Here is a 17,093-nt window from a genome sequence, read left to right as displayed (position 1 = left end):
ACTATGCACAGTCACTAAGCACAACAGGCATAGTTATAATGGGGAATTGAGTCTCACACAACAGGACTACAAACCCCAGAAGACAAGTACATAGTTTTCAAACGCTGCACAGCATTACCCCACCGCAACATGTACTTGCAACACAACATTAAGTTGGCTAGAATATCAATGGAGAATCACCTTCACTAAGGGGACTGATCGCCTCGAGATGCTGGGGCATACCACAACTGCAATCCTCTCATGCACGTTATGGGTGGTTCACTGAGGCCGGTGTAAAATATACAACATACATAAGGCCTATAACAGACGGTGCTGCAGATATGACACCATGCATACTCTAAACGCACTGTCACTTCTAAGGGGCAATTGAGTCTCACTCAGCAAGACTACAAACCCCAACATACAGGTACATATCTACGCACGCTACACAACATTTATTTCACCAATGTATATGTACTTGCAGCACAACATGGTTTTGCTTCAATAACAAAAGCCGATTCAGCTTCACTAAATGGGCTGATCACCATCAGAGGGGTGGGCTTACCACAACCACACTCACCTCACACACACCATGGGCGTGGCGAGCCCAAAAAGGTGGAAGTCTTCTCCTACCACAGAGACTGATCTTCACACCATAAGGATGCCGGCAGCTCTTCAAGGGGAGTTGGCCATCGATTCCAATCAGAAAGCCAGCAACTGAGGTTCACTGCGGCCTTTCTGAACACCATAAAGAAGCCGGGGGCTCTTCAAAGGAGTTCACCGAGACTTCCAAAGGTATCCCATATGGCCGGCCAACTGCGGTTCGCCGCGACCATAAAATTGGCCAACTACAGTGGGGGGTGCACACCCTTCCACCACGTGCTGCACATACACACAGTAACACAAACACAATCAAAGCAATACCTCAAACATTGCATATGCCTATCCTATAGCAAAGTAGGTTGACTGGGATTATGTAGGAACACGTACCCCACATGTGGCCCACCGGAGGGGACCTCCTACTCATCACAAGGTATAAGGGCAAACTCAACACACACCTACCACGGCGTGTTTCCGTTACAACTACCATTACCATCCATAAGGGCAGAATGAACACAAGCAGGGTGCAGTTCTTTCAGGCTTCCTGCCTACATGATAGAAACTACACATGGTCTGCAGTGAAAGGTCACAGTGTTTCTCCCTTGCACGGAATCACAAGGCAGCTCAATATCAAATAACACCAGGCAATAGCCTAATTAGAATTACGAGACCATTCGAAAGTAGTTAGCCAAAAGGCCCACTGTGCGCGATACACTCAAAGAGCCGTCACCTTCCTTGAACCCAGTGGCCAAACTAAGTCCAGGACAACTTCTCCTGTACAAATCAATATTTGGATAGACCACATGGGTGGAGTATACTTCGTAAGGAAACGATAAGCGCACACATGTGGGCCTCTGCATCAAATATATATATTAGATATATAGCTGATCTAGCATCAGGTACGTTTATATGTACAAGCAAAGGCAGATAATAGGGTAAGGCCTTTCCTTCCTCTACCCTCTTTCTCTCCTAAGAACATTAACAGGACGCATAAGCAGGTAATAGCGCCCGTGTTCTAAAATACCATAACCATGGAAGGGTGGTACCAAATTTCAACAGGGCATCAGCATACCCCTGCAGTGGTCTGTGCTACCAAGGTGAGCATCAGACAAGAAATACGTACTCCCGTAAATCAGCCAGGCACCCCAAAAAACCATTAAGCCTTATCTACTTATGGGAGTAAAACAGGCCCATTGCATAAAAAAAATAAATAAAGGGAAGCTTGTGGTTGGTAAGGACCATTTTAAAAATAGCACGCACAGAATATAACAAGGAAATCAGGTGTTAGCCTACACAAGGATGAATGGGCCTAGGACGTTTAACCATTTGAATAAAACATCCAAGGGGGTCGTTCCTGGTCACATGTAAAATTATTAAACAAATGCAGATTAATACGCAAAGTAGTACGTATATGGGTACTTTTCCTCAAAGGAAAGCCGTATGGAAACCTACTAGGTAAACCGGTAGGCCAGTAACTAGCAGGAGGGGCACGGGCCCACTCTACCAGGAAGAAGGGTGCAACAATAGCCTTCCTGGCTAACACACCCTTTCAAGACATATGCCTGGCGGCAAAATGGGCTTCAGTGCACACGTTCACGAAGCACTACTGTGTGGATATACAAATAAACAAGGAAGCACAAGTCATATACAAGGTGCTTCAACATATATTCAACAACCAACGCTCATCTTCCACCCAGCCGGCGCAAACGTAACTAAACTGCTACAAAGTCTATGCACAGCATAGTGAATCCAGAAAGATTCACGCTGCAAAACGAATAGTTTTCTTACCTGTCGGTGTAGTTTTGCAGCTTGAAGATCTTTCTGGATTCACTAGCGAACCCACCCACCTCCGCCAGAAAGATGAGGCTGGAGAAGTAGGTGGTAATACAAGGATATATATCCATAGGGATGTTTGCATACGTAGGTAGACACATACATGCAAAAAAGAAATAAATAGATAAATAACAGGTGTGTACATGTCAATATGTATATAATATTTATTAAAAAGTCACCTTTTGAAAATCGACAAGTGTCCCTGCACTCTCAGCCCCTTAGGCAATATATATAGTAAACTTATTAAGCAATAAGACAAAATCGCAAGGCAGAAGGGGAAAAAATAATCTGAGAGCCTGCACACACACGATGGGGGTTGTAGCATCACCGGAGGAATCAGGTTTCGCAACCTCCCACAGCAAAAAAAAAAAAAATACAAAGCACTTTCCGACTCCAACCACAAGATGGCGGAATATGCACAGCATAGTGAATCCAGAAAGATCTTCAAGCTGCAAAACTACACCGACAGGTAAGAAAACTATTTGATATATATTATATAATATATATATATATATATATGTGTATATAGTGCTGGGACCCAGGAAGGGTGGCGTACACGCCGGCAGAGCGTACCCTCAATTAATACTCAAAACCAAAGTCCAATAACGTACGCTCTCGGGAAAACAGGGCAGGACACCAATACTATAGTCCAAGTTTATTTACACAACGCGTTTCGGCACGAAGCCTTGATCACATGATGAAGGCTTCTTGCCGAAACGCATTGTGTAAATAAACTAGGACTATAGTATTGGTGTCCTGCCCTGTTTTCCCGAGAGCGTACGTTATTGGACTTTGGTTTTGAATATATATATATATTTATGTGTGTGTGTGTGTATATATATATATATAAGACTGTTGGTGGAAGAATAAAACTGCACTTTAAGTAACTACCTTTTGTTGCGGTCCGTTCCTGATTTGAGGCGCTGGGTGGAGTTTTTGCCCTGCTGTGCTGCTTCACAAGGATTTGGTTGTCATATATATATGAGGCGGGACAAAGTCAAACCGGGCAGGTCTCCCGGTAAAAAAAAAAAATTCCACCAAATCTTCTGAAAGAAGGACTTGCACTCAGAGTAAATACCCAAAAAGTTTTAATTCGCCGTGACGCGTTTCGTCAGTGAAACTGACTTCATCACACAATGTATTTCGGCATGGAAGGAAGTCTTTACATAGTTTCATGGTAATGGACTATGTACTGTTAATGTCTATACACAGTATGTTACAACGGCAGCCATATTAGAATGTACATGTCATTGGCTTAACTTGTGCAATATAATTCATTACGGTTGCAACTTGTTGACAGCAAACCTAATTGCATTTCCCACGATAGCATAAAATAAAACCACTGCTTTAAGGCACAAATAAGCATGTTTTTTTATCGTCATTGCTTGTCGTAATCTCCAACGCGCATATGTGCTATAATAACTTCAGCAACAATGGTACGACCCAGATATATACTACGAATAAACAAATCGCATAATCTATGTAATTATAGTGCATGGAAGCGATGTAGTGAAAGGGTTTTCAGTATTCGTTGATAAAGCGATTACGCCACTTCAATCAACTTTATTCAGCCACAATTGCCGAACATTCTACCATTCTAGTTTGTATACATTCTACATCCTATATGGTAGTGTCAGCTAAGGGGCGCGTCACTAACTCTGTATATTTTTCTATTGTTCGTATTAGAGGCTTAGTGCCGTATAATTGACATTCAAAACATGGTAAAACAGAGGCAATGTAGTACCATTATATCATATATCTTGGCCAATAGTGCTAAGATGCATGTCTATTAACCCAAGCATTGTAGTCATTAATGCTGTTTGTTTGTTTTAAATATTCTTCACCATAGTGGTGGTAAAACACTGTATTTGATATAACAGAGTGTCCAGATTGATACAGTTGGTCCTAGTTCAAGACTTCCTTGTGACCAAAAAGAGCATAAAGTAGAAAAATAAAGTGCAATACAAGAAGAAAATAGTAAAGATTAAATCTTATCTTAACGTGGAGACCCAAAGACATGTAGAAGAAAAGGTTAAGGTAGACGGAATGGAAGAAAATCTGCATCATAGATGAGATGACCTTTCCTATCCTACTGTGTGAAAAGAGAAAGAATATAAGAATTTGCACAATTTAAAAAGGTATGGTGACATTAGCATATCTACTCATAGTCTCTATCTAAAATTACATTTGAATTCCTTTAATCAAACAGCCAGATTAGAAATCGGTTATAGCAGTAGGTTCTCAGTAAGAGTTGAAAGCCCACCAAAAACCCAAAGTGAAACTATACTGGAGCGTACAGGTACTTAAAAGTCAGTTACATTTCTTTCATAGGCACAATATTACTCATTATACAAATGTATACTTCGTTCCTCGTCCAAATTATGACCCTTTGGGTATTTTGTCTCAAGTTCCATGATCCATCTAGACTCGCGTTTCCATAGGAGTAAAGTTCTATTGCCTCCTCTTGGACCGATGTGTACTTGTTCGACCACAAAGAAACCCAACAGCATACTGTTAGATGAATGAAAAAGCTCAAAATGTCTAGCAATGGGGTAGTTTGGATCTTGCTTGTTAATAGCACACATGTGCTCCAAAACTCTCTTTTTGGCCATGCATACTGTGCTACCCACATACCACATTTTACAAGGGCAAAACAAGACAGACACAATATACAGTACTGCATGTTAGAAATTGTTCAATGTTTTTAGATTTACTATATCCTGGGATAGCTACTGTTTTCCTCGAACAGCTATTTTGGCAGGCCTTGCAGTGGCCGCAAGGATAAAAACCCTTTAGATTCAAATTATTAGCAGTCGCTTTTGATGTTATATCGTTACGGACAAGGATGTCCCTAAGATTGTGTCCTTTTCTGTACGGTATTTTAGGTCTATGATGAAGAGACTGACCAATTATGGGATCACTGGTAAGTATTTCCCACGTTCGAGGCATGTGGGCTGCTAAATTCATATCTTAGCATTAGATCGCCGCCTAGTGTTGGGCTCGGATGATCGCACATTGTTGTCCTGGAAGAGTCTTCGAAGTATCCTGAGATAGGTGGCTCCTCCCCTGGACTACAGTGCGCATGGGCATCGGCTCCATCCCCAGATTGTTTTTTTCCGCCATTGGGTTCGGATGTGGTCTCGACGTCTTACTGTCGGAACCAAGAAAAACTAACTTTTAGCGGCCAAAAGGCCTCGATTTTCTTGCGTCGGTATTGTCTGCGCACGGTCTCGAGTCTTCCGTCTCTTGGAGCCGGAATAAGCGGAGTTTTCTTCGCTCTCGGAACTTTGAGGCCTTCTCATCGCGACACGACTGCAAACCTTTTCAGACATGGAGCGGAGCCCGTTTAAGTACTGCCCGCTCTGTGGGTCCAAGTACCCACACATCGATCTACACCCCGTGTGTAACAAATGCCTTTCGCCTGACCACGACGACGGCAAGTGCAAGTTGTGTGCACAGTTCCGCTCGAAGAAGACTCTCAAGCTTCGGCGCGCGGTGCGCATGGAAGCTAAACAAGCGGCCCCGGATCCGGAGAACATCTTCGGCGACCAGGACGAAGACGACCAGGGTCATCATCTCCAAATCTCCCCACCCGAGACGGAGGTCGAGGCGGATCCGGGAGACGACGACGGAGTCGCGGGTCAAGGCCTTGAATACGTCGACGAGGTAGGAGACGACGATGAGATTTATGGGGCCGCGGCAGACAGCTCGGGGGACGAGCTCTGCCCCGAAGGTTACGAGGATACCGACCGGGACACGGGATCGCCTGTCGGCCTTACCCAAGACCCGTTGCCGCAAGCCACAGCCCCGCCTTCGGGCCCGGCCACGGACTTACTTGCTGAGCAGACTGTTTCGAAACCGAAACCATCGGGATCGACAACACCTAAAATGGCCGACCCGAAAACGAAACCGAAACTTAAGGACTCGAGTGTCCCTAAGATGGCTGCCGTGCCGGTGAAAACGACGGTGCCCGCTACCCCATCGACTCCGTCGACCTCCGGTCCGCAGAAGTCGAAGAAGTCCGTCGATTCCGATGCTACAAAATCGAAACCGACGCCAGAGGAGGGGTCCTCCAAAAAAGATAGTCGGCACGGGTCAGCGGCTACGACGCCGTCCAAGCCCGCCAAAGTCGGCTCCAAGGAGGCTACGCAGGCACACGGAAAGAAGTCTGCGCCCCGAACACAGGAATCGGAGGCGGTTAAGACAGGATCCGCGCCCAAAGCGCACAAGGCCCACAAGGACGTCGGATCCGAGGGAAAGATCAGACCATCCTCGTCAGCGCCGAAACAAACTGTGAGTGAGCCGTCCCTCATAGCCGAATCACTGCAAAGAATCAGGGAGAAGGCCTTTGCCCCGTCGGCTCCGATGCCATCGCCGCAGCCGCAAAAGGACACTCCAGCGAAGCCTTCTGGGAAACTTCTCTTTATTTTGCCGCCGAAGGAGGCGCCGAAAGCTTTTTCAACCAAGTCGGCACCGAAACAGGTGATTTCTTCACCGGCTGGCCCGCTTCCACGTCGGGTACTCGAATCAGAGGACGATTCAGAGCATTTCATCGACGCTGACACAGGCAAACTGACCCTCTATAAGAGGAAAATCACTTCGGAGCCAGTGGACTCCTATGTCATCCCACTAAAGAAGAAGAGGGTGCCCCTTGACGCCTCAGGCCTCACGGAACCAATCCAGCCTCCTCCGAGACGGAGCCCTACTCCCTCCCCAGAACACTCTGCGGGTGAGGGGTATGATGAAGACGAGCAGTACAATTTCCCTATCAATGAACCTGATGCACAACCAGATTCATATGTTGACACTGGTGACCAGAACACCCAGGGTGTGGGGCAGGACCCGCAGCTTTTTAATGCACGTGCATCCCCGACTGAGGATTCAGCAGGTTTTCATGCACTACTCGAAAGGGCGGCAGCCAATCATGATGTGGACATGCATGCCGACCCGGTTGAGGAAGACTTCCTTTTCGACACTTTTTCAGTCTCTGAAAGGACAGTAAAGACACTGCCTATGCTTAAAGGAGTCCTCAAGCATGCTGGGGACATATTTAAGGAGCCTACAAGAGCGAGAGTGGTCAACCCTCGCATTGAAAAAAAGTACAGACCTGCACCTGCGGACCCCGCATACATCCGGGGACAATTGCCACTGGACTCTCTTGTGGTCGCCAATGCCAGGAAACGTGCCAACTCCCAGACAACGGGTGAAGCTCCTCCCCCGGATAAGGAGTCCAAAGTGCTAGAGGCAGGGGGCAAAAGAGTAGCTGCACAGGCATCAAACTTTTGGCGCATTGCCAATACACAGGCACTCTTGGCGCGTTACGATAGGGCGCACTACGACACCCTAGAACAGATTGTACAACACCTGCCTCCACAGTTACAAGAAGCCACCCAACTGCTCATTGAGGAAGGAAAGCTAATCTCAAACGCAGCCATCAAGTGTGCACTTGACGCTGCGGACACAGCTGCTAGAGCTATCAACACTAGCGTTATGCTGAGACGACAAGCGTGGCTCCGCATCTCAGGGTTTAAACCGGATATTCAGACAACAATCCTTAATCAGCCAGTCAATCCTGAAAGTCTGTTTGGTCCAGATGTTGACACCACCCTAGAGAAAATAAAGAAGGACACAGAAACTGCTAAGTCCATGGGGGCCCTGCAGTCCCAACAGTTTCGTGGCAGCAATTTTCGTCGCTCAGGTGCACGTGGAGTCACCAGAGGACAAATGGGTCAACAATCCCAGTTCTCTAAAGGTGGGGCACAATCCTCGTTCACGAAACAGAACAAGGGAGGTTACAGAAATAACAGCAACAGAGGTCGCGGCAGAGGAAACAACAGCTCCCGCTCCTCTGCTCCAAGCAAACAGTGACTCTCTGTCACTGCCCCCCGACCACCTAACACCTGTCGGGGGGAGACTACAGCAGTTCCTGCCAGTCTGGAAAAACATCACCACAGACAGGTGGGTGCGACAACTAGTCCAGTATGGTTATTGCCTAGAGTTGAGGTCCACTCCACCCAACATCCCGCCAAGGCAAAGGCCTATGTCCGCAGAGCACTTGCTCTTATTGCAGCAGGAAGTAGTGGTGATGCTGCAAAAGGGAGCAATCGAGCTCGTGCCGGTGGGAGAGGAAGGCACGGGGGTTTATTCCCTGTACTTCCTTATTCCAAAAAAGGACGGATCTCTCAGACCCATTCTAGATCTACGTCCCCTCAACCTGTACATACTGTCAGAACATTTCCACATGCTTACACTGCAACAGATTCTTCCATTGCTAAACCAGGGAGATTTCTTAGCAACCTTAGATCTCAAGGATGCTTATTTCCACATTCCACTACACCCGTCACACAGGAAATACCTCAGGTTCACTATTCAAGGCAGGCACTACCAGTTCAAGGTCCTACCCTACGGAGTCACCACAGCCCCGAGGGTGTTCACCAAGTGTCTGGCGACAGTAGCGGCGCACCTCAGGAGGCAGAACATCCATGTCTACCCCTACCTAGACGACTGGCTCGTGCAAGCCAAGTCAGAGCAACAGTGCGCCGCAGACATGTCGTCTACAATTCACCTTCTTCACGATCTGGGTTTCTCCCTGAACTACCCAAAATCGCATCTTCAGCCGGCACATGTCCGGCTGTTCCTAGGTGCTACGATCAACACCCTGACGGCCATGGCTCAGCCAAACCAAGTCAGGATAGACAGCATGCAGGCTCTGATCCAAAGGTTCAGGCCACAACACTCGCTTCCAGCGAGAGTGTTCATGCAGTTGATAGGCATGATGGCCTCCTGCATCTTCATAGTCCCTCACGCACGGCTACATATGCGCCCGCTCCAGGAGTGCTTAGCGAATCAGTGGACACAGGCTCGTGGGCAATTGACAGACCTAGTGTTGGTTACCAGTCGGGCATACGACTCTCTGCATTGGTGGACTCCACACAACCTTTGCAAGGGCCGACTGTTCCAAGAGCCTGTGCCGCAGATTGTCCTGACAACGGACGCATCTCTCCAGGGATGGGGAGCTCATGTGCTCACTTACACAGTGCAGGGACTATGGACGACGCAGCAACAGAAGATGCACATCAACTATCTGGAACTGATGGCAATCTTCATGGCGCTCAAGTCCTTCATTGTACATCTGTGCAACAAAGTCGTGCTAGTCCGGACGGACAACATGACCGCGATGTACTACATTCAAAAGCAGGGAGGCACCCACTCGCCACAGCTGTCTCGTCTGGCTCAGAGCATGTGGAAGTGGGCCATTCAGAGGAACATTTTCCTCATGGCAGAACACCTCCCAGGAAAGGACAATCAGATGGCGGATCTGCTCAGCAGGTACAGCCATCAAATGCACGAGTGGGAGTTACACCCATCTGTCCTCCACCCGTACTTCCAGCAGTGGGGTCATCCGGAGATAGACCTGTTTGCCACAAAAGAGAACGCAAAATGCCAACACTTTGCCGCCAGGTTCCCTCACCCACAGTCGCAGGGGAATGCGATATGGATGAACTGGTCAGGCAAATTTGCGTACGCTTTTCCGCCAGCCCCTCTAATACCGCTGGTCGCAAGAAAGCTAAGGCAGCACGAGATGACTCTCATCCTAGTTGCTCCAACGTGGGCGCGCCAGGCCTGGTACACCACGTTCCTCGAACTCTCAGTGGTGCCGCATCAAAGACTGCGCCTCACGCCCAGTCTTTTGACGCAGAACCATGGAGAAATTCAGCATCCAGATCCGCAACAGCTCAACCTGGCGATCTGGCTCCTGAAGTCCTAGAGTTTGGATACCTTAACCTACCTCCGGAATGCATGAACATCATCAAGGAGGCGAGGAAACCAACTACTAGAGCATGCTATGCTGCAAAGTGGAAGCGTTTTGTCATTTACTGTACAGCCAATGACATCAACCCGCTAGATGCATCTATCCCCAACATCATCTGCTATCTGCTGCATCTTTACAAGTGCAATCTAGCGTACACTTCCATTCGGATACATCTATCCGCCATAGCGGCTTATCTCCAGAACAGGCAGCACCTCTCTGTCTTCAGAGTGCCCGCCATTAAAGCCTTCCTTGAAGGTCTGAAACGAGTCATTCCCCCAAGAACACCGCCTGCTCCGGTGTGGAACCTCAATGTCGTTCTCACCAGACTGATGGGACCACCATTTGAGCCACTGCACTCGTGTGAACTCCAGTTCCTTACGTGGAAAGTAGCTTTCCTTGTAGCTATTACGTCTCTGAGGCGTGTCAGTGAGCTGCAGGCGCTCACGATCCAAGAGCCATTCATTCAAATTCATCCAAATAGGGTGGTGCTACGCACTAACCCCAAATTCCTTCCGAAGGTGGTGTCACAGTTTCATCTAAACCAAACTATTGACTTACCAGCATTCTTTCAAAACCCGCAAACGGTGGCGGAAAGAATGCTCCATACCTTAGATGTACGGAGGGCGTTGATGTACTACATAGACAGAACACAACCCTTTAGAAAAACAAAACAACTCTTTGTTGCCTTCGCACCACAACACAAAGGCAACCCGATTTCCAAGGCAGGGATAGCCAGATGGATTGTTAAGTGCATCCAGATATGTTATCAAAAAGCCAAGCGCACTTTAACAATACCCCCCAGAGCGCACTCCACACGCAAACTGGGGGCATCCATGGCTTTCCTAGGGAACATTCCTTTAGAGGATATTTGCAGAGCAGCCACGTGGGTTACACCACATACCTTTACAAAACACTACTGTGTTGATGTGCATTCCAAGCAGCAAGCTGCTGTAGGACAGGCTGTTCTCAAAACACTTTTTCAGGTTTCTGCAGCTGGCACGGGCAACCGCCGCTGATGGAGGGACTGCTATGTATTCTATGCTAAGATATGAATTTAGCAGCCCACATGCCTCGAACTGAATATGCTACTTACCAGTATGCATCTGTTCTTGGCATGTAGGGCTGCTAACATTCATATCGCCCGCCCTCCTCCCCGGTGCCTGTCGCAGCTGCAGATATACTATTGTATTTATTCATTAGCATGGACATCCTTTACACTTTTCACTCCATCTTCTGCCACAATGGCGAAAAACAATCTGGGGATGGAGCCGATGCCCATGCGCACTGTAGTCCAGGGGAGGAGCCACCTATCTCAGGATACTTCGAAGACTCTTCCAGGACAACAATGTGCGATCATCCGAGCCCAACACTAGGCGGCGATCTAATGCTAAGATATGAATGTTAGCAGCCCTACATGCCAAGAACAGATGCATACTGGTAAGTAGCATATTCATTACTGGCCAGTATCTTCTGTATTTGTCCTGGATTTTCATTATATGTAAGAATAACCCTACTTGTTTTATCAGTTTTCGTGTCGGTTTCATCTGCATTGGTCAAGATTTTGGCACGATCAATGAGGTTCAATTTGCTAACTGCCTTTTGGAGAACCCATTCTGGGTATCCTCTTTCTCTGAACCTTTTGGAGAACCCATTCTGGGTATCCTCTTTCTCTGAACCTTTGTAGCATGTTCTCTATTTCATTTGTAAAAGCTAGCTCAGTACTACAGTTCCTATGTAAAGACTTCCTTCCATGCCGAAATACATTGTGTGATGAAGTCAGTTTCACTGACGAAACGCGTCACGGCGAATTAAAACTTTTTTGGTATTTACTCTGAGTGCAAGTCCTTCTTTCAGAAGATTTGGTGGGAAAAAAAATATATATATATATCTCTCTCTCCAAACAACCTCTGGTCCACACAGACAGGCGAGGAAGGAGACGGACCACAGGATCTGGCAAGATCATGTTTTATTCAGGTATTTTCAGCAATGACGCGTTTCGGGCCCACGAGCCCTTGTTCACATACGGGTCACAGTAACCATGTTTAATTTTAAAATTTTCAAAGGTGGACACTCCCAACCATCACATTACCGGTCATGTGACCATCGAAAGTGAAGAAATACTGTCATTTAATACTCAAAGTTTTTACATTTTAAAGATGCAGAGATAAATCTCTAAAATGGAAATGTTCACATATGCAATTGAAAGTTTAAAATACATAAATATTCAATATCATGTATAAAAACTATAAAAAAATACATAGCTTAGTGAAATTTAGAGTGGCAGCCTAAAATCGCATTGCCTGGAGTTCTGGTCATTGACCTATCTGTATAAATACATTTATTTGAATCCTTGTTAGGGATAAATCCCGTAACTTTGGCCGCTAACCCTATATAGGTTGAATTGCCAATTGCATGATTTTCATATCAATCGATTTTAGACAGTATCTAATGGTTGGCTTATTCCTTAAAGTGCAAACATTTATAACAAAGCAGCATTCATAGTCCTGTGCAAAAATAGTGAAAAACATTATTTAAAGTGCAAACCGTATGTTAACAATAAAATAGCCATTGCCGGATCCTATTGTTAAAATCATATAAATACATTTTTTTTTTAATTCATCATAACAGTTAATAGTGCAAATAACGGTAATGGGGTACAGGGGTAGTTGTAGGGTTTAGGGAAGATATGGGTTTTGGGGTACAGGGGTATTTTTAGGGTTCAGGGCTAGTTTGGGGTTTTGGGGTATAGGGGTATTTTTAGGGTTCAGGGGTAGGTTTGGGTTTTGGGGTACAGGGGTATTTTAAGGGCTCAGGGCTACGTTTGAGTTTTGGGGTACAGGGGTATTTTTAGGGTTCAGGGCTAGGTTTGGGTTTTGGGGTACAGGGGTATTTTAGGGTTCAGGGGTAGGTTTGGGTTTTGGGGTACAGAGTTATTTTTAGGGTTCAGGGCTAGGTTTGGGGTTTGGGCTACAGGGGTATTTTTAGGGTTCAGGGGTAGGTTTGGGTTTTGGGGTACAGGGGTATTTTAAGGGTTCAGGGCTAGGTTTGGGTTTTGGGGTACAAGGGTATTTTAGGGTTCAGGGGTGGTTTTCGGGTACAGTGGTATTTTTAGGGTTCAGGGCTAGGTTTGGGTTTTGGGATACAGGGGTATTTTTAGGGCTACAGGGGTATGTTTGGGTTTTGAGGTACAGGGGTATTTATAGGATTCAGGGCTAGGTTTGGGTTTTGGGGTACAGGGGTATTTTTAGGGTTTAGGGATAGGTTTGGGTTTTGGGGTACAGGGTATATTTATAGTGTTAAGATGGGTTAGTGTTTAAGGGTGTTGGGGTATTTTAAGGAGTAAGGGTGGGTTATGATTATGGGGTGCAGGGGTATGTAAAGGGAGCAGGGTGGGATTAGCACACAATATGAGACATGGCATGAAGGGCGGAACGTACCACACGCCCCCAGCGTTTGTCACGCCCCCAGCACAACGCAGACACGCCCACAAGGGACTACTTTGCTGGCACGGTTCTTTTACCTTTTAAATGTATATGGTGGGCATCTGCATAGCCTATGTCCTTCTGCTGCAAATGCCTTTTCCAACGCTGTATTGGGTGTTGTGATTGGTGCTGTGGTTCCTGAGATTACCCGCCTCAAAGGTTTGGGCTCTCTCTTTATTATATTAATATAGATATAGTTATATATATATATATATATATATATATATATATCCAAGCTTCTGAACATCCATGGATCCTTACTCCATAAAGAATGTAGCACTCACAGGGGGTAGTTCCAATAAAGATTTATTTCGGGAACTTAACAGCAACGACGCGTTTCGCCATAGGGCTTTGTCAAATTATATATATATACACTAAGTAAAGTAAACCTGATGTCACCTACTATGATATGAAGGTAATTGTGATGTAATTACTGTGATGTATTGTTTGCGAACTAAAAAACAGTGAAATGTCAACCGATATATGTGAATAGATTGTCTGAAACCATATTATTGTTACCCGAGTGAAATGCTACTTCAACAAAAAGATAGTGTCAAAATGGTACAAGACGTCGTTTGAAATGGGGCTAGGGTCAAATGTGTACAGTTATTGTGAGCCCTTTAGTTTGAGAACTGAGACTCCTTGGCATGTCGTTCCACTCCGGCTATGTGCATCAATGTATAGTAGAGCATGACTAGTATCTGTGAACTGACATTCTTGAGATTGTTTGAGGAGGCAAAGTATTGTCTTTAGCCATTGTATTTTTTTTTGTAAAGTAGAGTCTTCATAGTTGCGTGTTCAACCTCATGAATCCATCTCAGGAAGGTCTGTTTGAAACTGTTTAGCAATTTGGTTTCTGATGAAAATGGCTATTCTTCTGTGTCAGAAAATGTTATTTGTTCCTGCATTTAATATCCATCTGCTCCTCATTTGTAGGCTCTACTGTACATGCAGTGATACTTGGAGTAAGTTTGTCCATTGGAGTCTTGCTCCTACTTGCTGGATTGTTTCTGTCCGGTTTTATCTGCCTCAATAACAACCCTTTGCCAAAAGCCCTGGTGAGTAATGCACTGTTCTGCATATTTGTAAGGGAACCTAATGAAAAGTATAATTTGTAACATCTGACTTTATTGCCCTACTACTCCATTTCAAATGGAATTTGGAACTAACTTTGTATCGTGCTTTTAAGTGGATTCTCAGTGTTTGTTTTCATTCTTTATTTTTGGGGAATTAGGTTGGTTGATAAATATAGGATCATAGTGATTGGGGTATCTCTAATGGATAATGTTCAAGTTACATTTTACAGATTTACTGTTATGTAATGTTATCCTGAACAGTAGAAGTGACTGTGCAGATACATCAGGTTCGAATCGGATGACATCAGACCCGCAATACCAAGATCCTTGATACCATTGCCACCACACTATACAAAGAAGAATATTGGAGTTTCTAAAAAGAACCACTCCTTTTCGAGTTTGGCAGGGGCGCTGCCACGACAGCAACAATGGTGGCCACACGCTAGGGTCGTTCCCAACCTCCTCGCTCATCTGCTGCAATCCGTGCCTCTGAACTAGATCCTTTTCCTTATGCCCGGTGTGGCATGGCTCTGAGAGCTCCTGTGGAGGTGGGGGCCATCTCGGGAATCCGCGGACAATCCAGCAACTGTCGGATTGTTTCCTCAATGGTGGTGCTGGGTGTGGTGGCCGCACTGAAATTGAGGAAGCCGTGGATGCATCACTGTGCTCGCATTCTGCTGTTGAGCCCCTGCCTGCTGTGAGTGGCCATGCAAGCAGAAGCCGGCCCCTCACCGAGAGCAGGTAACTTGCCCCGTGCATGTCTTGCGGGGACTTGGGTCACGAGTAGCCTGGACATTCATGCTCGCTGCGGTGTGCACCCTCTGATGGGTTGGAGGCCTGGATTTCCTGCTGGGGCCCTGTAGTCCGGGAAACCTCAAGGGCCACGGTTGAGGCGACTGCTGGACTTGCCTTCAATTGTTGGGGGCCCGGCTCAGCCGGGTGCAGGTGGCCTCCTCTGCAGGAGTCACATGCGTGCCAGGGAGCTATGCGAGACCGGGGGGGATGCTGTTGCTGTAGTGGTTGGCTGCAGCTTGCCCCTGGTGGGGTGGATGACAGTATCCCCTGGTTGTAACTTTAAGCCCTGAAGGAACCGAAGGGCTGCGCCTTATGAGAACAACTTGGGCCCAGAGGGGGTTCTGCCAGTTCTGCTGGCCTGGACCAAGGGGACCTGCAGATGTACACTGGGCATGGGCCCCTCAAAAAGCTGTGGACTTTTGAGTTTGGGTCAGGGTTGAATGCTGGGGCAGACGGCTGCGCCCTGACGTACTGCGGCATAGCCCCCTCTCACCCCCTCTCCCTCCAAGGGTGGTATTGTTGGCCCTAGTTGGTGACTTGGGCAGTGGCTGGTGGGGCCCATGCCCTGGTTTCCACGCAGTAAGGGCCCCATTCGTGGCTGCTTGTGCTGTCCTCAGGCAAGCGGGCCGTGCTTCATCTGACTGACTTCTGGGGCCTGTGTTCAATATGGGTAAAGACCAGCCTGCCCCTGCTGCACCTGCTCAAACTCAGATCAACCCGCTCACCACGGCAGCCGGGTGGGCAGGGAGCTGGTCCTTGTCAATATAGTACCCCCAGCTCAGCCCGATTGTGCTGCTATCTATCAGGCCATCCAGAAGTCGAGGAAATGGTGGAGACCAAACTGAGGTCAACGTGGATGTCTCAATCCTGCGTCAAAACCTGCGTAGTATTGCCCACCGTGTTACTGAAACGAGCACTGGGTCCCGTCCGAGGAAAAATTTCGAAACTCCTTATTTCACCGACAGCGCTGGACACCCGGTCCGAAGATGCTGAAAATTGGTGGCGCAGGAATAATCTGGGTTGTGGCGTTTCATGAGTGTGGAGACCCCGGATGCTGAGTGGTTTCTAGTGGACTGGTTGCACCCCTGTATTCCAGAGGGGTGCCTGCTGCCCAGGTTTGTGGTGGAGATGGCCCATTGGTCCCTTACGCTGTGCCCTCCCTGGCCACCGGTATGCCCGAACGAGTCCCCAACTTTCGTGATAGAGATGTTGTTCTACTAAAGGTCAGACGCCGGCAAGATCTTTCCTATCAAAACCTGAGTATCATGATTTTGCCTGGGCAATCCAGCAGCACAGGCGATTTTTTGATATGCTGAAACAAAAGCTACGAGCCCTTCAAGACACCTATATTCTCCTCTTTCCTGCGAAGTTGAAGGTAATCGTCAATTCTAAAACCTTGTTTTTTGGGCATACCATTCACACTTAGGGTGGCAAAAGGAACAAATGATGGACGGGATACTAACCAATGCAAACAGTCAACACCAGTCATAAAGATTTGTGTTGTTCTTTTGCTTT

The 17,093-nt window shown here is 46.8% G+C and overlaps 1 protein-coding gene across 2 annotated transcripts in view; it reads left to right on the top strand.

Annotated features, from left to right (window-relative positions):
* Window positions 1–17,093, top strand: part of IFNAR2 (interferon alpha and beta receptor subunit 2) — a 187,734-nt gene that overhangs the window by 157,173 nt on the left and 13,468 nt on the right. For both annotated transcript variants that reach the window (XR_013599798.1, XM_078656955.1), the window contains exon 7: window positions 14,644–14,765. Coding sequence is in view for 1 of the 2 variants with exons in the window: in XM_078656955.1 (XP_078513081.1) it covers window positions 14,644–14,765 (122 nt within the window). In the remaining variant the exon portion in view is untranslated. The remainder of the gene's footprint in view (window positions 1–14,643; window positions 14,766–17,093) is intronic.

The sequence above is a fragment of the Lissotriton helveticus genome, chromosome 8 (assembly GCF_964261635.1).
Source record: "Lissotriton helveticus chromosome 8, aLisHel1.1, whole genome shotgun sequence".
NCBI lineage: Eukaryota > Metazoa > Chordata > Amphibia > Caudata > Salamandridae > Lissotriton > Lissotriton helveticus.
This window is presented reverse-complemented; position numbering and strand designations above follow the sequence as displayed.